At 35.5% G+C, this 23,051-nt stretch overlaps 1 protein-coding gene across 1 annotated transcript; it reads left to right on the forward strand.

The window, feature by feature from the left end:
* The first annotated feature begins 1,606 nt into the window (after positions 1 to 1,606).
* On the forward strand, positions 1,607 to 22,759 carry didum (dilute class unconventional myosin). The gene is made up of 29 exons (XM_090164321.1): positions 1,607 to 1,716; positions 1,787 to 1,899; positions 3,299 to 3,403; positions 4,505 to 4,616; positions 5,024 to 5,225; positions 11,294 to 11,450; positions 12,334 to 12,565; positions 13,609 to 13,829; positions 14,714 to 14,845; positions 14,938 to 15,071; positions 15,154 to 15,235; positions 15,322 to 15,462; positions 15,566 to 15,772; positions 15,837 to 15,977; positions 16,050 to 16,234; positions 16,331 to 16,442; positions 16,978 to 17,189; positions 17,274 to 17,670; positions 17,763 to 18,479; positions 18,540 to 18,722; positions 19,403 to 19,508; positions 19,876 to 20,000; positions 20,064 to 20,324; positions 20,385 to 20,478; positions 20,542 to 20,933; positions 20,998 to 21,148; positions 21,210 to 21,421; positions 21,638 to 21,895; positions 21,966 to 22,759. The coding sequence occupies exons 2-29, from the start codon at positions 1,873 to 1,875 to the stop codon at positions 22,239 to 22,241; spliced, it is 5,574 nt and encodes a 1,857-aa protein (XP_090020447.1). The 5' UTR covers positions 1,607 to 1,716; positions 1,787 to 1,872; the 3' UTR covers positions 22,242 to 22,759.
* The last annotated feature ends 292 nt before the right edge of the window (positions 22,760 to 23,051 follow it).

Genomic DNA, 23,051 nt, shown 5'->3' on the forward strand with positions numbered 1-23,051 from the left:
AAAGAAACCAGCTTAATAAAATAAAGGTTTATTGTGAAATGAGGTAATGAATATATTAGTTCTATATATTTATATACAAATTAAAAAAATTATAAGTTATAAAAAAGTTTTAGTCTATTAATACATATTAGGTCGTCGTCGTAATCTAGATCTATTCGAATCATAGATATAAGAAATGTATATAAAGGTCTTGATAAATTTCAGGGCGTCTAAGCCAGCCTTGGAAATAACGGTGGTCAGGTGGTCAAAGACCAGTTAATTAATCGCTTAGACCAATTTATTTATTAAAAATTTGGGGGGTCACTGGTCACCGTGTCCAGTTTATTAATTCGAAATAATAACAAAAAAAACAGGTGACCAGTTTAATAATTCCAAATAATAGGAGATGACCTATTAATCGACGGTTTATATCAATTTTGATTTCCCTATTCACTGGATTTCTATGTACAGCGACTCCGCTTAGTACCGCCGCAGCCGCACGTCGAGGTTTTATGTAGAGTCCCTTCGCTCGCAACCTCGCATCCCTCGAACGAGTCGAACTGTAACCCCCCTCTGGCCTCAAACCCTCAATCCTCTAGTCTCGCTTTCCCCCGAGTACGGTAGGCTACCTGGCTACGCGGTAACGGACCGGGACTCTGGAGTTACGGGTCCTAGAGAAAGAGAGATAATACGTTAAATTACGAGGGTCTTCTAGGCTATGGTAGTAGTCTTAGGTTAGATAGTACTATATTGTACTATTCTTGTGGTACTCATAAAATAAAGTTAACTATTTTGAATACGTGTAAAGTTAATGTTACCAACATAATATAACTTTATGACATTAGAACATTTTATATAAGACCAGTTTAATAATTCATAAGGTAGGGGGTCACTGGTCATAAGGACCAGTTTAATAATTTATATGCTAGGGGGTCACTGGTCATAAGGACCAGTTTAATAATTCATATGCTAGGGGGTCACTGGTCATAAGGACCAGTTTAAAAAAAACCTTATTTCCAAGGCTGAGCCTAAAGCTGGTTTCACACTCGACGGAAAATTAGCAGCGTAAAGTTGAACGTTAGCGGTATATCGAATGGGAATCAATTTTCAGCTCGGCGTTTATTATCGTCTTTCCGGCATATTTTCCGTCCAGTGTGAAACCAGCTTAACATAAAATACGCAATTGGCACCTAGGTGACCTAGTAGACACCGAGGAAGGCACGTGACCAAGAGCGCGATCTCTAGCATTTTAGTACTAAGTGCTTGACTTTTCCACAGGCCGTAGTTTTTAGACACCATCTGTTGGTGACTTTTAGTATAATTTTTAGCAGGAGACAATGACTCTCGTGACGATAGCACGAGCTTTCTTACCGATAGATAGCGCCTTATAAGGATAGCCTGCAGAAATTACGCGTTTCTGCTAGCTGTCACCTCCGTATTCACTCCCTTTGAAATATTTTATCTAGACCTTTATATACGTTTCCTATATCTATGATTCGAACAGAAACAAGAAAACCAAGTTAATTTATTAAAAAAAAAAGAACATGCCTTTTTCCTTCATATTTCGAGTGGAAATAGAGGCGTATCCCTGAACTTCCGGAAGTAGGTAGCTCCAGCCGCCCAGCGGGTGTTAGCGGCTGTCGTTGTCAAGATTTAGTAAAGTTGTAATCGTGAATTTCGTGATTGTCAAATGAAAGAAAACTTTTGTTACGTGCGCCTAATGACAGAATATTTTAAGTTTGTGTTATCATAGTTTAAATACTTTCGGTTTTATAATTTTTCGATGTTTTATTTAAATTATTTTTAGTGTTAAAATGATACGAGGGCTATTTTAATTATAAAACCAAGGCTCGGTCTGTTCAGAAGTGAACTTCAACTTGCCCAGGTGAAGCCATGTCAACAATAGAGTTATATGCCAAAGTAATTATATATTTATGTTATTTTATTTAGTGAATTTATTAACCATACCGCCTTAACTTAATGAGTCTGTGTTTGGGTGGTATGGCTACCTGTATATTGATTGTGAGCTAACTTAATCCCTTTGCAGTGTCATAGGTCATAGTAGTGAGTTGGGGAGCGTTAGCTAGGCATGGGCTCTGCCTGAAATTTTTGTTCAAAAACTTGATGATATATATTGAAGTCTTTATTTAAATGATGAAAATCTTGAAAATGTGTATCATGATTATCACCTACATCATTGGTTGACTTCATTCGTTAGTGTTATGCAGCCTGCAGTGATCCTTACAGGAAATGTAAAATTGTCTATTTTGGACAATTATCGATAATGAATTGCCTTGGACAAAATTATAAACTATCATTGCAAGGGGAGGTGAGCTTCACATAAGTAGACAACAGATAGTGGAAGAATTGGGATTAAAAAAGTAACTTATGTTAATTGTATATTGACTACTTTTGCTGCATTTTGGTAAAAAGCTTGCGTGCCAAATGGTCTTAATTTTGTAACTGCCTCAAAGGCAGTCTGCCAATGTACTCCCTTTTTTTCTTATAAAAATTAAGGGTCCTATTACCATTGTTTTATTTAATTCATAGTTCAATGACTGTTGGTGGCTTAATTCTTCTCGTTAAAATGGTCTACCAGTTTTGGTTTTTTAATTGTGGATATCCAGTATTTCCACAACAATGGGGTTAAGATTCTAAGCTTATTTGCTAGCTGATGCTAGTCCAATTGGAATTGTGAAGTCTGAACCAAAAGTGTGTACTTTTTTCCGAAGCTCATTGATGAGCATTTTTGTAGTTGTTAAATCCACACATTTTTGTCTGACTAATATTGGAATTGACAATCAACTACCCTAATTAAAATCAATAATTGGTTATAGAAAATCATTTACCTTAGAATTTCATTGGACTAGCAAATTTTACTGATTTGTCTTCCAGTTTGGGTTCCAAAGTTATGCCTTATTGATACTTGCATTGATTAATTTCTCTAGGTGGTTTTAAATCAATTAGTTTAGTGTCAACACTATATTATGATCAAGCTCTACGTAATCTTTGTTATCAAACTTATAAAATTTTCAGGAAGTGTTATTTTTACGTGTACAAAGCGCCTATGCTTTTGAAGTTAGGGAAGGAAGTTCTAAGATCTTTATCTTAGAATTGGCGCGTGCTTTTTTGACCATTCTCTGGTTATTAAATTCCAAAATTCCAGTAACACTAGCATAGAAAATGGCTCGACTACAAGCCATTGGTAATATCAAGAAGGTCGGGTTGCACACTATTTAAATTATCGATGGAAATTTTATAATTTTTGAATAAATATTATAGGTAGTGAACAAACATTAACATATTTTTCCACTTACAGGGTGCGAGAGTATGGATACCGGATTCCGAAGATATTTGGAAATGCGGGGAAGTTGTGGAAAACTTCAAAGAAAAATGTTTGCTGGTTCAGCTCGAAAATGGAGAAGTAAGATTAGAAATTTCACACATACTTTAGTTTTTCTTTTGAAAACTGTTTATCACAAGACAATTGATAGAAGTACCAACTGATATAGTTAACAACTGAAAGGCAGTAAATGTCCTATTAGCGATGCCCCTAGAAGAAAAGTGTTCAAAACAAAGTTGGTATTGCATCGTTGAATGGTGATCACAATTTAAAAATTAGCTTTTAAAAAGTTCTCAAGAAAGTGGCAGTTGGATGTCTAAAATTGATTCGAGCCCATCAAACTAATTGGATATTCGGTGAAAAATTTAAATAGAACAGGCAAGAATATATAATTAATAAGTTTAGTCAATTTTTTGCATTTATCCGAATCCATCACATAGTCTGCCAGTGTACCAGTTAGTCAAATTGGCATGGTATCTCATTGGTTACCTCAAACTGACTTTTTATCACACAATTGAAAAAGTTGAAATGCACGCACCACCTCCTTTTTTTCTTTCATTTCTCTTGTGACAAGCGAAAATTTAAACATTGTACCTGTGGATTGTCTCTACATATTCATTTTCCTTAAGTATTGTTATTATTAGTAGGGTTTGAGTGGTTGGTTCAGGCTCAACTTAGCACTTCGACCAGAGGCCTACTGTGTAGCCCCAGCTTTTTAGACCTAGAAAAACCCTGTCTCAGAAACAAAGTGCAATATTTGCCTCACCGAAATATTGGAAAGATTTCTCATTTCCAACCTGTGCATTCCAAGATGCTCAAACCTTGAGGCTGAATATAAAAATCACAAACACAAAGGACATGAGAGGAAGTTTCCTCCACTGCAAGGCATGCCCTGCACATAGGGCTCCCACTGATTCCAATGAGGTTCTTGAAATGTTTTTACATAAGAGGGCGCTGCACAACATTAGGGGACTATTATTATTAGTAGAGGTTGGGTGGTTTCCAACGTTAGCACTTCGACCAGAGGTCCATTGTGCAGCCCCAGCCTTTTAGACATGGAAAAGCCCAGTCTATTTTTCTATAGCATCCTTACATTTAATTCAATGCTTTTAGCAATAGTGCTTTTGAAACCAAAGATGCTTTATTATGGTATAATTAAGTTTCCAAATACTTCTATTTCAGACAATAGAACTGAAAATTGACAAAGTTGAGCAGCTTCCGCATCTAAAGAATCCAGAAATATTAATCGGAGAAAATGACCTAACATCACTCTCTTATCTTCATGAACCAGCAGGTAAAGAAATTAATTGAGGGCAGTAATGATATAGGCATAATAAGCAGATCTATATTGGTTTTTGCTAAATGGGTAAATTTGGGTTTGTTAAATTTAAACTAGTTTTTGGCACAAACTAATAAGTTCAGTCTTAGTTTACTACTAATCGGGGATTTTTTTATTATTATTTTTGTGTATTGTTATGTTAGTGAATAGTTTTGAGGTATGAACTACCAGGTATTGTTATGTGAGAATAATTTTATGATGTTAGGTTGAAACTTATCTTATGAAAGTTTTAAGAAAATTTTTATTGCAACTGTGGTTGAGCAGTCTATGAAGTAGCAGTGGTGTACATGCTTAGAGACAATGAATAATTTCCGCATTTTGTTATTCCTGGTTATTAAATTTAAATTTTCCCTTATTTATAGTGTTAAATAATCTGAAAATCCGATTTTGTAATCACAATGCCATATACACATACTGCGGAATTGTTCTTGTTGCCATCAATCCGTATGAAGATCTTCCGATATACAATACCGACACCATCATGGCCTATCGAGGCCAAGCCATGGGGGACCTTGATCCTCATATTTTTGCAGTTGCTGAAGAAGCTTATACTCAAATGGAGAGGTAAGTTTAATTTGCTCATTTTAGGTGAAATCCATTACACTCTTAAGAGTGGTGGTAAAATTTAATATTTTTATTCGAAAAATGGCATTAACACAGTTTTGTTAAAGGAATAGAACCAACAGTTCCAATATTGACCGCTGCATTATATGGCTTTAGATATTTCTGGCACTAGTTAGTGAATTCTTTCTCAAATTGTCAGGGATCTTCCATAAAGGATGCGTTGAGGTTATATTCCCTTTAATTTCGAATTTCAAAATACATTTTGTGAAAATAGCATTTTTTAAATATCAAATTATTTTATATCTTCTTCAAATACCAAATCCAATATTTAAATCATTATGGTTAGTGATGCACCGATATGTCGGCCTATATTTCTAGTATCGGTATTCGAAAAATATTTTCAGGAAAAACATTTAAAAATAATAAAATGCTCGATTAACTACCTTATGATAACGTTTTTTGACAACTAAAATATTCTATGTAAATTAACCTAGGAAAATTGAAGATTCCTAAATTATTAAAAAAAAAATTTAAACAAAGGTGGTTAATTGTGGGTAAATATCAAATTTGATATTTACCCAAAATTAACCAAATTGGTTTAAAAAAAAATTTGAATAATTTCATAATGGGGGACCCTTAGAATCTTCGATTTTAATATGTTAATTTACATAGAGAAATATAATATTTTAGTTGTCAAAAACGTTTTTGGTTGCCATGGTAAAACTAAAGCCCATTTTTTAAGTTACGTGAAGGTCTACTTAATCCCTGAATTTAAACAAAATCGGTGAGTTACACCTCGGGTAGTCTCCTTGTAAATGCGTAGTAAGTAATTAGTATTAGTAAGAGTTGGGAAAGATCGCTCGTTTCCAGCCTATTACATACCAAGATGCTCAAACCTTGAGCAGGATAAGAATCACAGACACAAAGGACATGAGAGGAAGTTTCCTCCTCTGCAAGGCATGCCCTGCACATAGTTCTCTCACTGATACCAATCAGGTGCAGATGTCTATTAAGCTTGCAGGGACCTAATAAACTCCTTGGCCTGCCTCTGACCATCTGTCTCAAGCCAAAGCCTGACCTGTCTCTCAGCCATAGTGCCATGCACATGGCTGTGAACCAGGCCATTGTGTATCGGAATAGCAGGTTCAGTGCCTAAGAACCTAGCCTCCACACCCTCCTTGGCCAGAGTGTCGGCCATCTCATTGCCATAATGCCCCTTATGACCAGGCACCCAATATAGTCGAACCCTATTATGGGTGCCCAGTTCTGAAAGGAGATCCAGACAGCTGAGAACGAGCTTAGAAGTAACAGTTTTGCCCCGATACCTCTTCTTATGACAGAAGTCTACACAGAAGCAGATGGCCGAAATCTCAGCCTGAAAAACCGTAGCAAAAACGCGAAGGCTTTCAGAGAAGCCAAACTTCTTAGTCTGACTGTTGAAATCATTTAATAAACGCCGTTTAGTGAGTTAAGACATTTAATCAAAATAAGTTAAGAACAATCATTAACGTCTGATCAACACGAAGACACGATGTGATAAGAGAGAGTATAAACCAAGGAGGTAGAATAAATAGAGATCCAAATCCGCCTTCCAGGACCTACCGTTTCGCGGGACAGTATTTGTTGAGTTGGAGAGTTAGGCCTAGGAAATGAACTAAATCAAATCGTGTTAGTGCCATCTATAGTGTTATTAGTAAACAAAACCTTAACATATTTTGCAAAAGTGTCTGCTTATAGAAACAGATGGCACCAACTCGTTTGGATAAAGTTGAAACTTAAGCCTAATTCTCCAACTAAAGTAAAACGTGTCCCAGATTTGTTTGGATCTCTATTTATTCTACCTCATTGGTATAAACCTGGATTAAATAACCTTACAGGGATAGTTATCTGGGGTACAATATTTGCTCCAGGTGTAACCTGGTGGCAAAAAGTGTCAACGACCGGAAGTCAAGATTTTACCGATACACGGGGAAAAATTGCAAAGGGGGTGCAATCACGATTTCGTTTTAGTCTGCTGTTATTTGTATCAGGGATTGTACATTTTAGGTCGCATAACAAATTTAATAAACCTTAGACAATGTTTTCGGCCTATACGTACTAAACTTTAGGTATTCCAGAACCCAAACTTGAAAGTACGCATGATTTATGAAGTTATTATTTTGGTAGGGCAATGCCTATCTATTCAAAACTTGTTTACAGTTTGAACTTATTAATCCAAGGTTTGAAAGCCTATAAACCTTACGTGATATACATAAATGGCTTAAAAACAATATCAAAAAGGTCGCTTACAGTATTTATTTCCCACAATTAACCAGGAAGTTCCATAGCCATTAAGATACTGACCATGATTGAATATTTCAAATGTTATATTAAAACAAACCGTTGCAAAAATATTAAATTCGTCAAAAGCCGACGCGAGATGGCGCCGTGTCAAGTAATCTTGTTCTGGATTTGTATCGGTAAAAGGGGTAAAATTGAGGGGATGGCAAAAATATCTTTCAGCCTTGTTTGAAACGAACCTCTTCCACTCATAGTATAGTAAAATGTATTAGAGAGAACTATCCCTTTAAGGTTATTTAATCCATGGTATAAACCTCCCCCCACCTTAGCCAACTGAGCAGACGATCTTTTGCAGGTCTGCCAGGCATAATAACAGTGTAGGACATAATCCTAATATCACAGTCCATTTCCAATACTGACAATAAACTCCAGCACCCACCCCTGAGTGGGTCTTTTAGCCATCAGTGAACCAAACAATTTCACCCTTGGTCTAAAAAACTTGGAAAAGTAAACACTAAACTGCTTTTCAAAAGTGTAACTTTGCAGCTATGTTGTCAGAACCCATCAATAAGATCGGACCAGAATATTTCCGAAACAATTTATGTGGCTGCACTCTCAATTAGCAGACCTACACCAACCATTATGTAGTAACCGATAGGCACTCTCAATTGCAACCTCCTCTATATAAAGATGAGGGGTAAAATATTCAGGAGCACCTCCAGAGAAACGCTTGGGGCTGTTCTCATAGCTCCTGTAATGCTGACACAGGCCAGTCTTTGCACAGTGCGTTGTTCAGCCTGAACTGACTTAAGCACTACCCTTGGCCACCAAACCACGGCTGCAAACGTCAGCATAGGCCTGATTATCATGGTATAAATCCAATACACAACCTTTGGGCTAAGGCCCCAAGACTTGCTTATGGTACCCCTTACTCCCCAGAATAACTTTTTAGCCTTCATGATACTGAGATCAAGATTTGGCTTCCACGTTAGTTTACTGTCGAGAGGTATCTTCGCTCAGTTGATTCGACCAAGATTGTCTCAAAGAAAGAAATATCATTAAACAAGTCCTGTACCTTCCTCAGAGTGAAAGGATTGATGGTGAGGCCAATCTCCCTACACCAGCATTCCACAGAGAAGAGAGCTTTTCTCATCATAGCTGAAATTGTTCCTGGGAACTTCCCAGTAATGATGATTGTGACATCGTCAGCATAACCAAAGCCGCGACAGTCATTTCTGTTTAGCCTCACCAAGAGTTTGTCCACAACCAGGCACCACAGCAGGGGGGAAGAACCCCCCTGAGGGCATCCCCGGCTGGTGGTGATCGTCAGCGATTCGCCAAGCAAGGAGGCCGTCGCGACACGATCAGTCAACATAGAATCGATCCAAAGACACATGTCATTGATACCAAATCGTTTAGCAGCCTTAAGAATGACAGCCTTAGAGACTTAATCAAAAGCCCCCTCGACGTCCAGAAAAACTGCTAACGCTATTTCTTTGAGCTAAATTGCACATTTGAGGCAGTTAATTAGGCCATGAATGATAGTCTCAGTAGATTTGCCCTTTTGATAGGCATACTGAGCATCAGAGAGGGGTGTAACACTAAGAACCTCTTCTCTAATATATCTGTCAACCAATTTCTCCAAGACTTTTAGGAGAAATGAAGTTAGACTGATTGGTCTAGCCTTGAGATAACTGGTTTTCCCGGGTTTAGGAATAAAGATAGGCTTTGATTGCTTTCAAGAGCCCAGTTTATGCCCAAGAGCAATACAGGTCCTGTAGATTCTGCACAACACAGGACAGAGAATATCTATTCCCTCCTGCAACTAGATGGGTGAGATCTCATCCGGACCAGAAGCCTTGTAGGGCTTAAATGAGTTCATAGCCCACATAAGCTTGGAGAGTGACAACATATTTCGCCACATCTACCTTTTTACTTTTTTTGAACCGAAGAGGAAGATCATAAGTCATCTGTGTCAGTGACTTTAGAATCTGGAAAGTGAACCTCCAGCATATGTGTCAGTGTCTCCTTTCCAGAACTGGAGTAACTACCAATCTTTGTTCCACCAAGGAACTAACCTTAGCTGGTTGGTAGATTTTGCAGGACAGTTTTGGTGGTAGGAGTCGATTATGGACTGTTGCATGTGATCAACAGCCATCTTAAGCAACCCTACTGCGTCACTATAGGACATAGGAGTTGGACGCTCCTTAGCCTTTTTGACCGCAGATTGAGAAGACCCAGTCGAGGGATTGGAATCCTCCGACCTGAGCCTCTTAAGTGAAGGAGTTTCTTTGTCACCCGAGGATAACTGAACCTCCTTCTTAGCGATCCTTGCATCCTTGCGGCATGGATAGCCAATATATCGGCTGTACCCATATCAGTGCATCCCTAATTATGGTGAAATATTATTATGAGAGAATTTATTGTTATATCACTGATCAAATATATCAAATAGTAATTTGAATATAGTTTACCAAATAGTTTTCCAATAGTTTTCTTTAAAACAAACATATATAAGCAAATTGCAATGATTTTATATTATTTTTATTATAGTAAACTGACTGAGTTGAGTTTCAAGTTCTGGATAATTAGACTCACGAATCTAGTCCAATTTTACAGTACTCGTTCGAGTCCTTAAGAATTAGTTTGAGCTGGTTTAAGTAATAAAGAATTAGTTTGAGTCATAATTTTCTGGTCAAGCCCACTTCAAGTCCTAAATTTTATTAGTCCGAAATAGCAATTCGACTCCTAAATTTGTCAGAGCCATTTTAAATAATAACTGTAACACTAGCAAGAAGTAATATTAATTGTTTGTATTAACTATTCATTTATTAAAAATTTAAAATACTACAAAAAAATAGTATGTTCAAGTTTCAGGAACTTACAATTGTTTTATCACTTATATTTAACTTGTATCACTTGTGGTTTTTTCAAAACTAAAGCCGCGTTACCAGGGCAAAGAATCATCCTCTTTTCACTGCAGAAATCAAAACTAAAACTAAAATCGTGAGAAAACCTGGAAAAGACGTGACCTCAGTCAAACCATAGGCCAATCAAACAAAAAAAAATAATAATAAACAGCTTCCAAAGTGCCCATACGGGATTTCAATGTAACTACGTAATAAAAAAATGAAAGGCAAACTGGTTGTGCTCATCCAAAAATTAGGGACTCGTTGGATTGGTCCAAAAATAAAACTCGCTGACTCGATGGAATATTTATCAACTCAAGTTCACATTGAATAATTTAAGTCTTGGCAAAAAGCTCGGGTACTCGTACGAGTAATATATTAAGACGAGTAATCACATTTTTTGAGTACTTTGACAGCCCTAACTCAAGCAATTATTACGTGGCCCAAAGATTCGAGCATCTTGGTATGCATCTGCTGGAAACTTCTGATTTCTATAATATGCTGGCCAAGAGGATTCTCAGTTTTTTTGTCTGGTATCTGGCTCTCTAAATCCTAAGGCTCGGGGTTGCACAAATGGACCTCTGGTCGAAGTGCGCGAACAGGCATGTCCTTAGCCCTTCACCCCTTTCACTAATAATAATAATAGGGACTTGTTCAGTTTTCTATGCTCACTGACCTGTATGAGCTGAACGCAAGAGAGCTTTAGCTGTATTCAAAAATTTGATCAGAAAAAAAACAATATTTGAGAACTCTTTGATTTGGTACTATATAGCTTCAGAAAAAAATCATTTTGTGTTTTTGATTCTGCCAGTTTCCAATTTAGTTTTAAGAAATGTTACTGTTTTCACTTCACATGAATTGTGTCAATAATTTTAACAGAGAGAATCAAAACCAGAGCATAATTGTCAGTGGTGAATCAGGAGCGGGTAAAACAATGTCTGCCAAACATGCCATGAGATATTTTGCAACTGTTGGAGGCTCATCAACCCAAACACATGTTGAAAAAAAGGTTCTTGCTTCTAATCCAATTATGGAGGTAAATATTACTCACTTTTTTGGTTTTATTAGTTTGTGTGAAACTATAGTATAAGTAGGAATCCCATGTGCTGTAAAGTCATTTTTTAATAATGGCTGTCCCATGGAAGATTGATAGCTTATATGTATTATTTGAAATACCCTTCACATGAATTTTAAAGATTGTGTTGTTTAGCAAAACAAAATTCTGAAGTGTAAAAAACAATTATGAGGAAATATTAAGTTGCAATGTTTAAACTATATAACTAATAGTAGAAAAACCCTTACCAAAAAATAAGTTGGCTAAAAACCACTTAGGACAACTTGTATATCAACTTGGTTTTCAGTTTGTATTTGGGACAAATGCCTACTTAAAAATAACTTAAATCCTCTTTATTAATCAACTTATTTCCAACTAAACCAGAATCAACATTTACATTTAACTACTTAAAAGCAACTTAAATCCTACTAGAGAAACATCTAAAATTCAACTTAAAAATATTATGTAATTTCCTGACTACTAAAAACCAACTATTATAAACTTAGCAAAAGCAGTATTTTCCTACCAACTGAATAACAACTTATTACCCCTTTAATAGTAACTTGAAATATGCTGACAACTTGAGCCTACTTAATACCAACTCAATATCAACTAATAATGTGTATACAAACTAAATACAAACCGAAATCCAACTTATTTTTTGGTAAGGAAAATGGTTTCCAAAAAATTTAACAGCAAGCCGTGCCTTTAAAAACAGGTTTTACTTTACAAAAATAATATTAATTGGTTTTACTTTCTTCCAATTTGTGGATACTAAATTTATGTACTTAGTTAATTTAAAGTATGTGAGTGCCTTAAGTTAATTTAAAGAATTTGAGTTACTTATATAAAAGTTTTTTGGTAGGCCATAGGAAATGCCAAAACGACAAGAAATGACAACAGCTCAAGATTTGGAAAATATATTGAGCTAGATTTTAATTCCAAGTACAATATTGTTGGTGCCAATATGAGGACCTACCTCTTAGAAAAATCAAGGGTAGTTTTTCAGGCTGCAGATGAAAGAAACTACCATATTTTTTATCAGTTGTGTGCAGCTGCTAAAGATAAATCAGATTCCCTTGAGGACCTCCAACTGGGTATGTTTTTAATTTTATAATATTTTTCTTTATCCAAAAACTGGGCAAAATATATTCCCTACAAAAATTTCAATTATGAAACATTGAAATTTAGCTTGCATATAACTTGATCATGTTTACTTTACTTTTACCAAAGATAATATAAACCTCGTACCATAGATTCAAAATAACTGCCTCGCTCTTAATCAATAGTGTTTACCTATTTAGTGCAGGAACTCCGAAAAAATTACCTCCATAGTTACCATAGTAACCAACTATAGTTAAGACCATGGCCAACTTTAAAGACGAGTGACCAATGTAGGCCAATTTTTCGGAGGTCATGCGCTGGAAATGGATAAATGATTGGTTACAAAACCATCAATCAGAAAGCTCACAGAATTCGAATCTACAGTACTATATTATCTCTACTTTTACCAGGGTAAAAAGCCAATTACAAGCTACCAAAAGTAACATAATAAAAATAAGTATGACAATTAACGAGATTTACAGCCAAACCGATTTTCATTGTTATTGCGTAATCAAGTTGTTTTCTCAGCACAGAGCCCTCTAGTGTCTAAGATATGCGAGACTTCCACTAAGCCGAAATATCAGGTTTACGATAGGTAGGTGGAATATTAGGCTAAAATGTTAAAAAGTAAAAAAGTTTTTCTCGCAGCCACGAGCTCATGTTTTTTTTATCACTCATGATTCACACGCGGGCATCAAAACAAAGAAAAAGCCCCTTGCGACTCCGGAACATGCTCTCCGATATTAGGCAAAATTTTTATCAAAAAGTTGTCATCCAAAACAGTAAGTCGGGAGTTCAAGTCACAGCCAGAAAAGGTTTGGTTAGAAAATTAGCATTAAATCAATAGTAAGTGTCATACTTATTGTTATTATTTTACTTATGAAGCTACCCATTACTTAAATGATCAGGAGCTCATTACATGTTCGTTATAACTTTTGATTTAGCTTAATGGGCACTCTAATTTATCTTCAAAATTTAATCTTGTAATGGTATAGATTTTACTATGCTTGAGTTTAATATAATATACACTTTCTAGATGGATGTGAAAGTTTTCATTACACAAACCAAGGCCAGTCGCCTGTTATACCATCAGTGTCTGATTCTCAGACCTTCAAAGAGACTAGAAGCTCTTTTGCATTATTAGGATTCTCAGAAACTCAACAACTTACAATATTCAGAATATTGGCTGCTATTTTGCATCTTGGCAATGTCGATTTTTTTCCTGGTGAAGAAGAAACTGAAAGCTCATTTGTTTCTGTATGTATTTTATTTTTATTCAATATATATTTTAATTTTCAATTGGTTTAAAATTTAATATTATTAATTGACCGTGGCCTTTTTGAACAATTCTGGTTGTTTTATATATTTAGTTTTTAAAGATTTCATATTCTTTACATCATAACATGAATGAAAATTAATTTTAGTGTTATGAATAGTGTAGCTGTTCTACCAGTAAAAATTACCCACTGCTTGCTGGTGCAGTCTTACCCAAACTACCTTTGAAATTATCTTATCTGTATTTATTTATTTATTTATTTATTTATTTATTTATGTAATGATTTAGCATTAATCGAAAATAATAAGAAATGTTGGCCTGTGAAATGTCAGGAATCGTTGGTTTTAAGAATTTTTCTATTTTGAGTTGTCCCGGCCTTCACTAGCTTTTAAGGGAGTTTTCCAGCCAAGCCATTTTAAAAAACTAAATAGATAGACACTGCCCCTAGTGTCAGTTAAAGGTCAAGCTAATGGGGGTGGGTTGTTTTGTCAGACTGTATCACCTCCAGGTTTTTTTATTGAGCCACCTTTTCCTTTCTTGACAAATTTTGTAGATTACAAACTCATTCGGAATGATTTAGTGTGAAATGTTCTAGCTTCCTAGTTTCAAATCTAAAGATAGTGTTACTATTTTAAGCTTGCAGAGTTATCTCAGTTTTGTAAGTTCAAAAATAAAGAGGATGCAAAACTAGAAGTGGTCTAAGCCTGCGAGTATCAAAACTACTGAGTGATCGCACAGACATGTATGGAACTGCTCTATAACGAATAGTTTATCATAGACTACACTATTCATAGCATATTTTGTTTATATGAGGATGGGAAGGGTAACTCCGTTCTTTAAGGTTACTTAACATGCTTTCTTGCAGAAAAACGATCCTCATTTGATAGTGCTCTCTGATTTGCTGGGCGTCGATGCGACTACTATGAGCAAATGGCTTTGTAACAGAAAGATTCAAAGCATGAAAGACATCATAACCAAACCCATGTCAGCGGACCAAGTATGTTTTTAACCTATTTTCCGAAATTGATCTTTGTATTTTGAAAAATTAGTGGTAGTAGATTACAATGTGGTGTATTAATTTAACTATAGGCAGAATTTGCGAGGGATGCCTTGTCAAAGCACATTTATGCCAAACTTTTTGATTGGATCGTTGCAGAGATCAACAAATCACTTATTTCTGATGATAAAATACACCATTTTATTGGAGTATTAGATATATATGGGTAAAAACATGCTTTTTTTGGTTGTAAGGATTTGGTACCAATCTTGGAGATAGCTAAACTACCTTTATTGGAACAATTTTAGTTTTGAGACATTTGAAACCAACAGTTTCGAGCAGTTTTGTATTAATTACGCTAATGAAAAACTTCAACAGCAATTTAATCAGGTTCGTTTAAAATTCATATGCCCTATTTTTAATTTCAAAGACTAATTAAAAATACACCATATTGAATCATTTGTTCTTTCAATTAGCATGTATTTAAACTGGAACAAGAGGAGTATTTCCGTGAACAAATTGAATGGAAATTAATTGAATATTATGATAACCAGCCATGTATTGATTTAATTGAAAGCAAACTAGGAATTCTTGATTTACTTGATGAAGAATGTAGGGTAAATATTTTGCATTTTCGTATGGCTTTTTTGTTAAGAAATAAATATAGGATCACTATTTAATTTAAAAGTCAAAATACATCTGCAATATTTCTATACGTAGATGCCGAAGGGCAGTGACCAAAAATGGTGCGAAAAACTTTTTGACCAATGCAAAAAATGGGAACATTTTGAAAAGCCAAGGCTTTCAAACACATCTTTTTTAATTCGACACTTTGCTGATCAAGTGACTTATGAATCTTCTGGGTTTCTGGAAAAAAATCGTGATACAGTTATGGAAGAGCATATCAATATTATGAAAGCTAGTCAAGTTAGTACAGAGGTTTTTGATGTGGAAAATAAATATGTTAAGACTTAATATGTACCCATTTAAGGTTCAAATGGTAGCCGATTTATTTGAAGATGCTTCTGCGACTAAAACAGGTACAAAGGGTTTAAAAACGGTTTCTGTTAAACCTGCAGCCCAAGGACCTGCTAAGTCTCAGAAACAACACAAGAAAACTGTCGGTTCACAGGTATGGTACATCAAATTAGGAATATTTAAGGACAATATGAAATAATACCTGCACTTTCGTATGAATTATTAGTTTAGAGATTCCTTGGGATTATTAATGTCAACATTAAATGCAACAACACCTCATTATGTACGTTGTATTAAGCCCAATGATGATAAAGAAGCATTTAAATTTGATCCCAGAAGAGCAGTGCAACAACTAAGAGCTTGCGGAGTGTTGGAGACAGTGCGAATAAGTGCGGCTGGTTTCCCATCAAGGTGTGTAATTAGTTTTGGTTTTTCAATTTTTTTTAAATGATGTGCCAAAGGTTTTTCTTTTGTATTGGTAATTACAATATTCAATTCTCTATGTAGATGGACTTATCAAGATTTTCTAAACCGCTATAGAGTTCTGAGTCGCAAAAGAGACATAAATCGAGGTGATTTGAAAGCCTCGTGTCAGAAAATTTTGGATAATGTGATAAAAGTATGTATGCTAGTTTTAGTTTTTAATATCTAATAAGCTTCTGTTAAAATTAAAATTGGTTTTGTGCTTTTAGTCCATGCATTGGAAGCCAGTAAGTTATAACAATATTAATTTAGCATTTTAGAGATGTTGCATGTTTCAGCACCATTTTAAAAAATTTGTTTATACTTATTAAGTAGCCATGTGCAAGTAATTGATTTGGTTTGGGTACTTGATAGAGTAGTGATTAACCCTAACTCTAAGATTAAACTTAATTTTTGTGGGTACTTGAAACTTGTAATCTTAAAGGGGCCCCAAAGTTTGGTGGCCAAAAAAAAGAAAATTGAGCATGCTTTTCATTCCCCCCAACCCCTCACTGGGCCTTGGCAGAGGCGGGCAGAGTCAACCGTAAATTTCTCACTTTACTGACTTTACACACATTTTGCCACCAAACTTTGGAGCCCTTTTAATTACAAAAGAAATAATTTTTTTTAAAGTATTTACCCTGATTGGTTCTCTACTGGTGCTTATTTTTTCTTCGACTTTGTTTTTTTAGGAAGAAGATAAGTTTCAATTTGGAAAAACAAAAATTTTCTTTAGAGCTGGCCAAGTAGCTTACCTTGAAAAGCTTAGAGCTGAAAAACTTAGAGCTTGCGCTCTGATTGTGATAAAACATATTAGAGGATGGGTCCTAAGAAAGAAGTACTTGCTTCTAAAGAGAGGAACGCTCAAATTCCAATGCCGAGCACGGGGATTTTTAGCGAGAAAGTGAGGATATATTTAAAATTTCAACATTTCAGTTGAACCTTCACTTTAGTAGGCTTTGTAACTTCGACATTTAATATTTTTTAGGAAAGCAGAATTTCTCCGCCAGACCAAAGCAGCTATCGCTATTCAAAAATCTGTTCGAAGGTGGCTTGCAAATACCAAATACTTAAGATTGAAGAAAACTGCTTTATTAATTCAGGCCCGTGCAAGAGGATGTTGGGCTAGGCAAAAATATTTGCAACTTAGGAGAAATAAGGCAGCTGTAATTATTCAGAAAAATGCACGATGCTTTCTCTCAAAACGAAGATACCAGAAAAATTTGAAACGTGTGGTTATATGCCAGTCTAGTGTCAGGCGTTTTTTAGCCAAGAAAAAGTTAAAGAAACTGAAGGTCGAAGCTAAATCGGTGGAACATGTGAAGAAGCTTAACAAAGGATTAGAAAATAAAATTATATCACTTCAACACAAAATTGAGGAACTTGTATGTACCCTTTCTTAAAGTAGTTTTTTACCACACCACATTTATTCAAAGTGCCCAAAATATATAAATATTATTATAAATTCCTCTTTTAGAATAAAGAAAATAAAACATTTAAACTCAAGGAGGTGGAAGTTAAACAATTATCGGAAAAAGTTGCGCAAACTAAAATTATTGAAGCTAATTTAAAACAATCAAACAACCGAGTAAAAACGATGGAGGAAGAATTGGCAGCGCTTAAAGCCGAACTTGGTCATTTGCAAGATGAAAAGAAAGATTTGATTTCAGAAAAAGAAACCCTGCAGAGAGAAAGAGATGAGGCCATCACTTGTCTGAATGTTGAGAACAATCAACTAAAAGCAAATCTTGACTTATTGAATGAACAAATAAAAATTAAAGAAAAGGGAAACGAGGAATTACTGAAGGCCAAAGTAGAGAACGAGAAGAAAATGTTGTTGGATGAATTTGAATCTGAGCGAAAAGCGTACCAAAAACTAATGAAAGAGTACGCTCGCATGGAGCAGAGATGCGATTCAATGCAGGGTGAATTAAATAGAGCTAAAGGTGGAGGGGGACTTCAGCTCCCTTATCCATCACACAATAGAAATGCATCCGATATTAGTCTAATAAGCATTCAAACTGATGCCACCGAAGTGATTCATGATGATGTTTCTGACACAATGGACTCTGAGGATATTGGATATGGATCAGTCCGCATGAAGGAAAAAGATGATATTCATCTGAAGTTGGATGACATCACATGGGATAAATCTGCTAGTAAGGAGGGCAGCCCTGGAGAAGAATATGATCAGGTATTGATGGAATTTTACTTTAACTGGATTCAATTTGTTAATTTTTAACTTAAATTATAGACCATGTTTGAAAAGGATCTTTCTGTTGTTGGTAAGGTTGATAAAGATATACTCAGCAAGCTAAATGCAAAATTAAAAGACTTGGCTGCTGAAAATGAAAAATTGAAGGCCAAAATAAAAACTCTTGAGAGCAAAGATTTTGACTCTCCAAAAGAGGAGAAGCTTGCCCAAGATTCTATCAGAGTAAGAAAATGTTCTTATATCAGCATTACTTATAAGTAGTGATTGTACGGGTGACATTTGAGTTGGAGAGAGAACAAACCCTGGAAAAACGGATCGGGTTGGGGTTTTTTGGAATTTTTGTTTTTAAGAGTTTTCTAACTACAAACGTGACAAAACTAAAATATCTATAACGTTAACATTTCTAAAATAATCACAACAATCTGCCAGATCTGGAATGGGACACTAAAAGGGTCTTTCAACAATGTATACATTTTTCAGTTTTTTTGTCGTTAGGTAGAGTTTGCTTTTCAAAATGCTCCCAAATAACCAATACTTTAGGCATAATGAAAAGTCGTTTTAACTGACTTTGACAAAATTAAAACCACAGCATAACCGTAACCGCAAACGCACGGAGTCGCGGACGCCTGAACGAGAGTAGTTGCTTCAACAGCCAACTATTTAAAAGTAAAATTAAAACCAAAAACGACCCAACCTTTGTACGAGAGAATAGTCTGTCTTGCCCCTTCCTTCCCCTTTTTTTTGTAGCTAAGCCCTCTCTCTGGTGTTTTTCCATTTTTTTTTGGATTTGGAAAACCCGACCAAAATATTTTACAACCCAACCCGAGTTGGGTAGAGGTTGTCAGGGTCCCTGTACGATCACTGCTTATGAGGGTTATCTAACAAATTTGTTGGTTCAACAGCTTCATGAATTAACAATGGAAAATGCCAAAATAAAGGAAGATTTGAAACGTCTCCGTGCCGTATCTTTGGGAAATGATCCTAGTAACCAACCGAAAGAAGTTATGGGTATGTCTCTTAATTTCCAGTCTAAATAATTGAGTGGAGCGAGTGAGCGTAGGTCTCACTGTGGAAACTTGCCAGGAAAGTTGGCTGTCTATCGCGCATTGGGGGAAAGTAAAAGGGGAGCTTTGTAAAGCGACTTTAGAGAAAAGATTGCTGTCCGTCTGAACCCAAAGAAGATGGGAGAAAAGGGGAGCAGTAATCTTTGGTAAACTAAATTATTTATCTCTTTTCCTTCTCTACTTGGGTTTAATTAATCTAAGCCTAATTAACCACTGGATTTGAAGCTCGCTCCGCTCAAGTCTTTATTGAATATGCCGTTTTCGGTTTTTGCAACGACCTAGTTTTATTTATAACAAGAACTTCTTGGTAGAACAATTCCACGCGATGCAAGATGAACTTCAGAGACGTCGTGATGAGTGCATTCAGATGAGGTCTGTGTTGGCCAATCAACGTTTGGATATAAAAAATGTTGTTGAGGAGGCCTACGCTAACAAAGTTAGTTTAAAGTACTTACTTGATCTTATAAGTTCATTTAAAGTATTTCATTTATTGCTATAGGGTGATCTTAATGAAGACGGAGAGTTACTTATGGCATTTGAGTCTCAAAAGAGGCTAATTAGACATCTCGAAAGTGAATTGGAATCTGAGAAATTGAGTAAGATAGCTGGCTCCAAAGATCTTCGTGCTGAAATTTCTCGCCTGCAAGAAGATAATGAGAGACAACAGAAACTAATCAGTCAGAACTTGAAGAAATCACCACAAGCTCAGACTGAAGCCATACTCCAACATGAAATTAATCGGCTAACGGATGAAAATAATGTACAGTCAATACATTTGTAAATTTTGGCACATGTAAGACTTGTTTTATACCAATTTTAGGACTTACGAGAAAAGAATGATAGTCTTACTGAGCAAGTTAAGAAGCTAAAAAAACATTTGAAGATGTATCTTAACAAGTCAAAAGAATCAGGTGGTAAGTTAAACAGATTTTTTTAAGTCTTGGTTACTTCTCACTTCAATAATTATCTTTATCTAGGTCTTGACTCTGCACCGATGGATACTACGAGAGATACTGATACTTCTCACAGTATAATGCCTGCTGTTAAGCATAAAGAAGTTGAATATTTAGGAATGTTAGAGTATAGGAAAGAAGAAGAGTCGGTTATAATTCGGGCTCTAATCCATGACTTGAAGCCAAAATTAGCCGTTAATTTTCTTCCTGGATTGCCAGCATATATCTTGTTCATGTGTATACGCCACACTGATCATATAAATGATGATGAGAAAGTACGAAGCCTCTTAAACAGTGGGATGCAAGCTATAAAAAGAGTGATTAAGAAACGGCACGATGACATTGAATATACTGTTCTTTGGCTTGCTAATACTTGCAGATTACTTCATAATCTAAAACAATATAGTGGAGATGTTGTAAGTTGAAGAACACCCTTTGATTGAATGACTAAAAGCGTTAATAACATTCATTGCTTATCAGGCATTTCAGCCGGAAAATTCCCCGAAACAAAATGAACAGTGCTTGAGAAATTTTGACCTCTCAGAGTATCGACAAGTTTTAAGTGATGTAGCTGTTTGGATTTATCAGGCTGTCATCAAAATTATAGAAGAAAATGTGCAACCATTAATTGGTGACAATATAAAATTACATTTGATGAAATATAGTGTTTTTTATTTTTTATTTCATTTCAGTTCCTGCGGTGCTTGAACACGAAGCAATTCCAGGAATTTCTGGAAACAAGCCTTTTATGAGGGGAAGATCTTCCAGTGTAGCTAGAGAAACTGATTCCCCTGTTGATCCTCATAAAGCCATGGATGCTCTTCTTCGTGAACTCAACAGCTTCTATCATATTTTAAATTTGCACGGAGTTGACCCTGAACTTGTGACTCAGGTTTTTAAGCAGGTATGAATATTTAAGGGGTTTTCCCTCAGAGTTCTAAGATTTCCCCTTTCCATAAAAACTTGTAGAGGTTAACGGTAATAGTAAGTGTATGGAGCTGTTGGCTCGCATGGCATGAAGGGCTTGCCACCACCCTCCTACGCAATTTAACCCAGCTCTAGTTGTATTTTCGTTTAAACTTTTAAAACAAGTTCGAACACCTACTTTTATATTTTTCAGCTTTTCTATTTTATTTGTGCTGGAGCACTAAATAATTTGCTGTTACGGAAGGACATGTGTCACTGGTCCAAAGGCATGCAAATTAGATACAATTTAAGTCACTTGGAGCAGTGGTGTCGAGACCAGAAAATTCAACAAATTGAGGTTACCAAGACACTGGAGCCCATAATCCAAGCTTCTCAGTTGTTGCAAGCAAGGAAAACTGACGACGATGCTCAGAGTGTCTGTGCGATGTGTGATAAACTAACCACGGCTCAAGTGAGTAGCTTTATCTAAATTTTATTTTTGAAAGTTGCATTGGAACTATAAACTTTTATATTTCATCTAGATAATAAAAATCTTGAATTTATATACTCCCGCTGATGAGTTCGAAGAAAGAGTTCCAGTTTCTTTCACTCGTTTAATTCAAGCCTGTCTCCAAGAACGAGATGAGAAAACATTGACATCTGACCCCATGTTGGCTAGTCGCAGCTCGTCCACTTTGTTGATGGACACAAAGCACGCGTTCCCCATTAGGTTTCCCTTTAATCCTTCGTCTATCTGTTTAGAAGATATTTCTCTTCCAGACGCTCTGAATATATCGCACGTTTTGAAGAAAGTTTAATAAGAGTCACTGACCCCTTTTGGCTGAGCTTTCATAACCTCACAATTAGATATTATATAACGAACTGGCACTCTTATTCTCTTTTGATTTTAGAAAGCTGGGTGCCTTACTCGTAACAAAAGTTTATGGATATATTTAATCATTCCTTCATGAAATTTATGTATTGGAAAAGAAGTACTTAATACTAAGTTTAATAATTTATTTTTATTTATTTAGTGCAATATTCCTTCAGGATATATTTTTCTAAAACATTCCATAAATTATTTTTACAAACTTTATTTAAAATTAAATTGTTTTCCATGGAGTAAGATGCCAGTCTGTACGAGTTAATTTATAGTTATTGAGGAGAAATTTAACGCATTTGTGCTATGTATAGTGTTTTTAATGTATGTAAATTAACGAAAGAAGGAATAATACCATTGTTCTATATAAAGTAGACCTTAAATAATAATAAACTAAAACCTATTTTGTTTAAAGGATAACCAGATTATATAAATGTTAAGGTCAAAACTTATTTTTACTTAATTTTATGTTTTGTTATTTTCTTATTTATATTAAAAACATTTTAAATTTTCTAGTACTTTTATCATTTCCTATATGCTACCTAAGGGCCCATTGCAAAAGTCTGTTTTGCTAGAATTGCACATGTTAAATTCTATGGGCTAGCACTTTGGCTAGGGCTTTTGCAACAGCCTGTAAGTCTTAAAGGGCAACACAAGTGAGCTGGCATTTGTGTGAATATGTATGCAAAGTGCGAAATTTACGATAAACTCTGCGTGGTCTCGCCAGTACTGAGGGTGGGTATAGGGG

This window comes from Leiobunum rupestre, chromosome 11, assembly GCF_980474605.1.
Source record: "Leiobunum rupestre chromosome 11, qqLeiRupe1.1.hap1, whole genome shotgun sequence".
Classification (NCBI taxonomy): domain Eukaryota; kingdom Metazoa; phylum Arthropoda; class Arachnida; order Opiliones; family Sclerosomatidae; genus Leiobunum; species Leiobunum rupestre.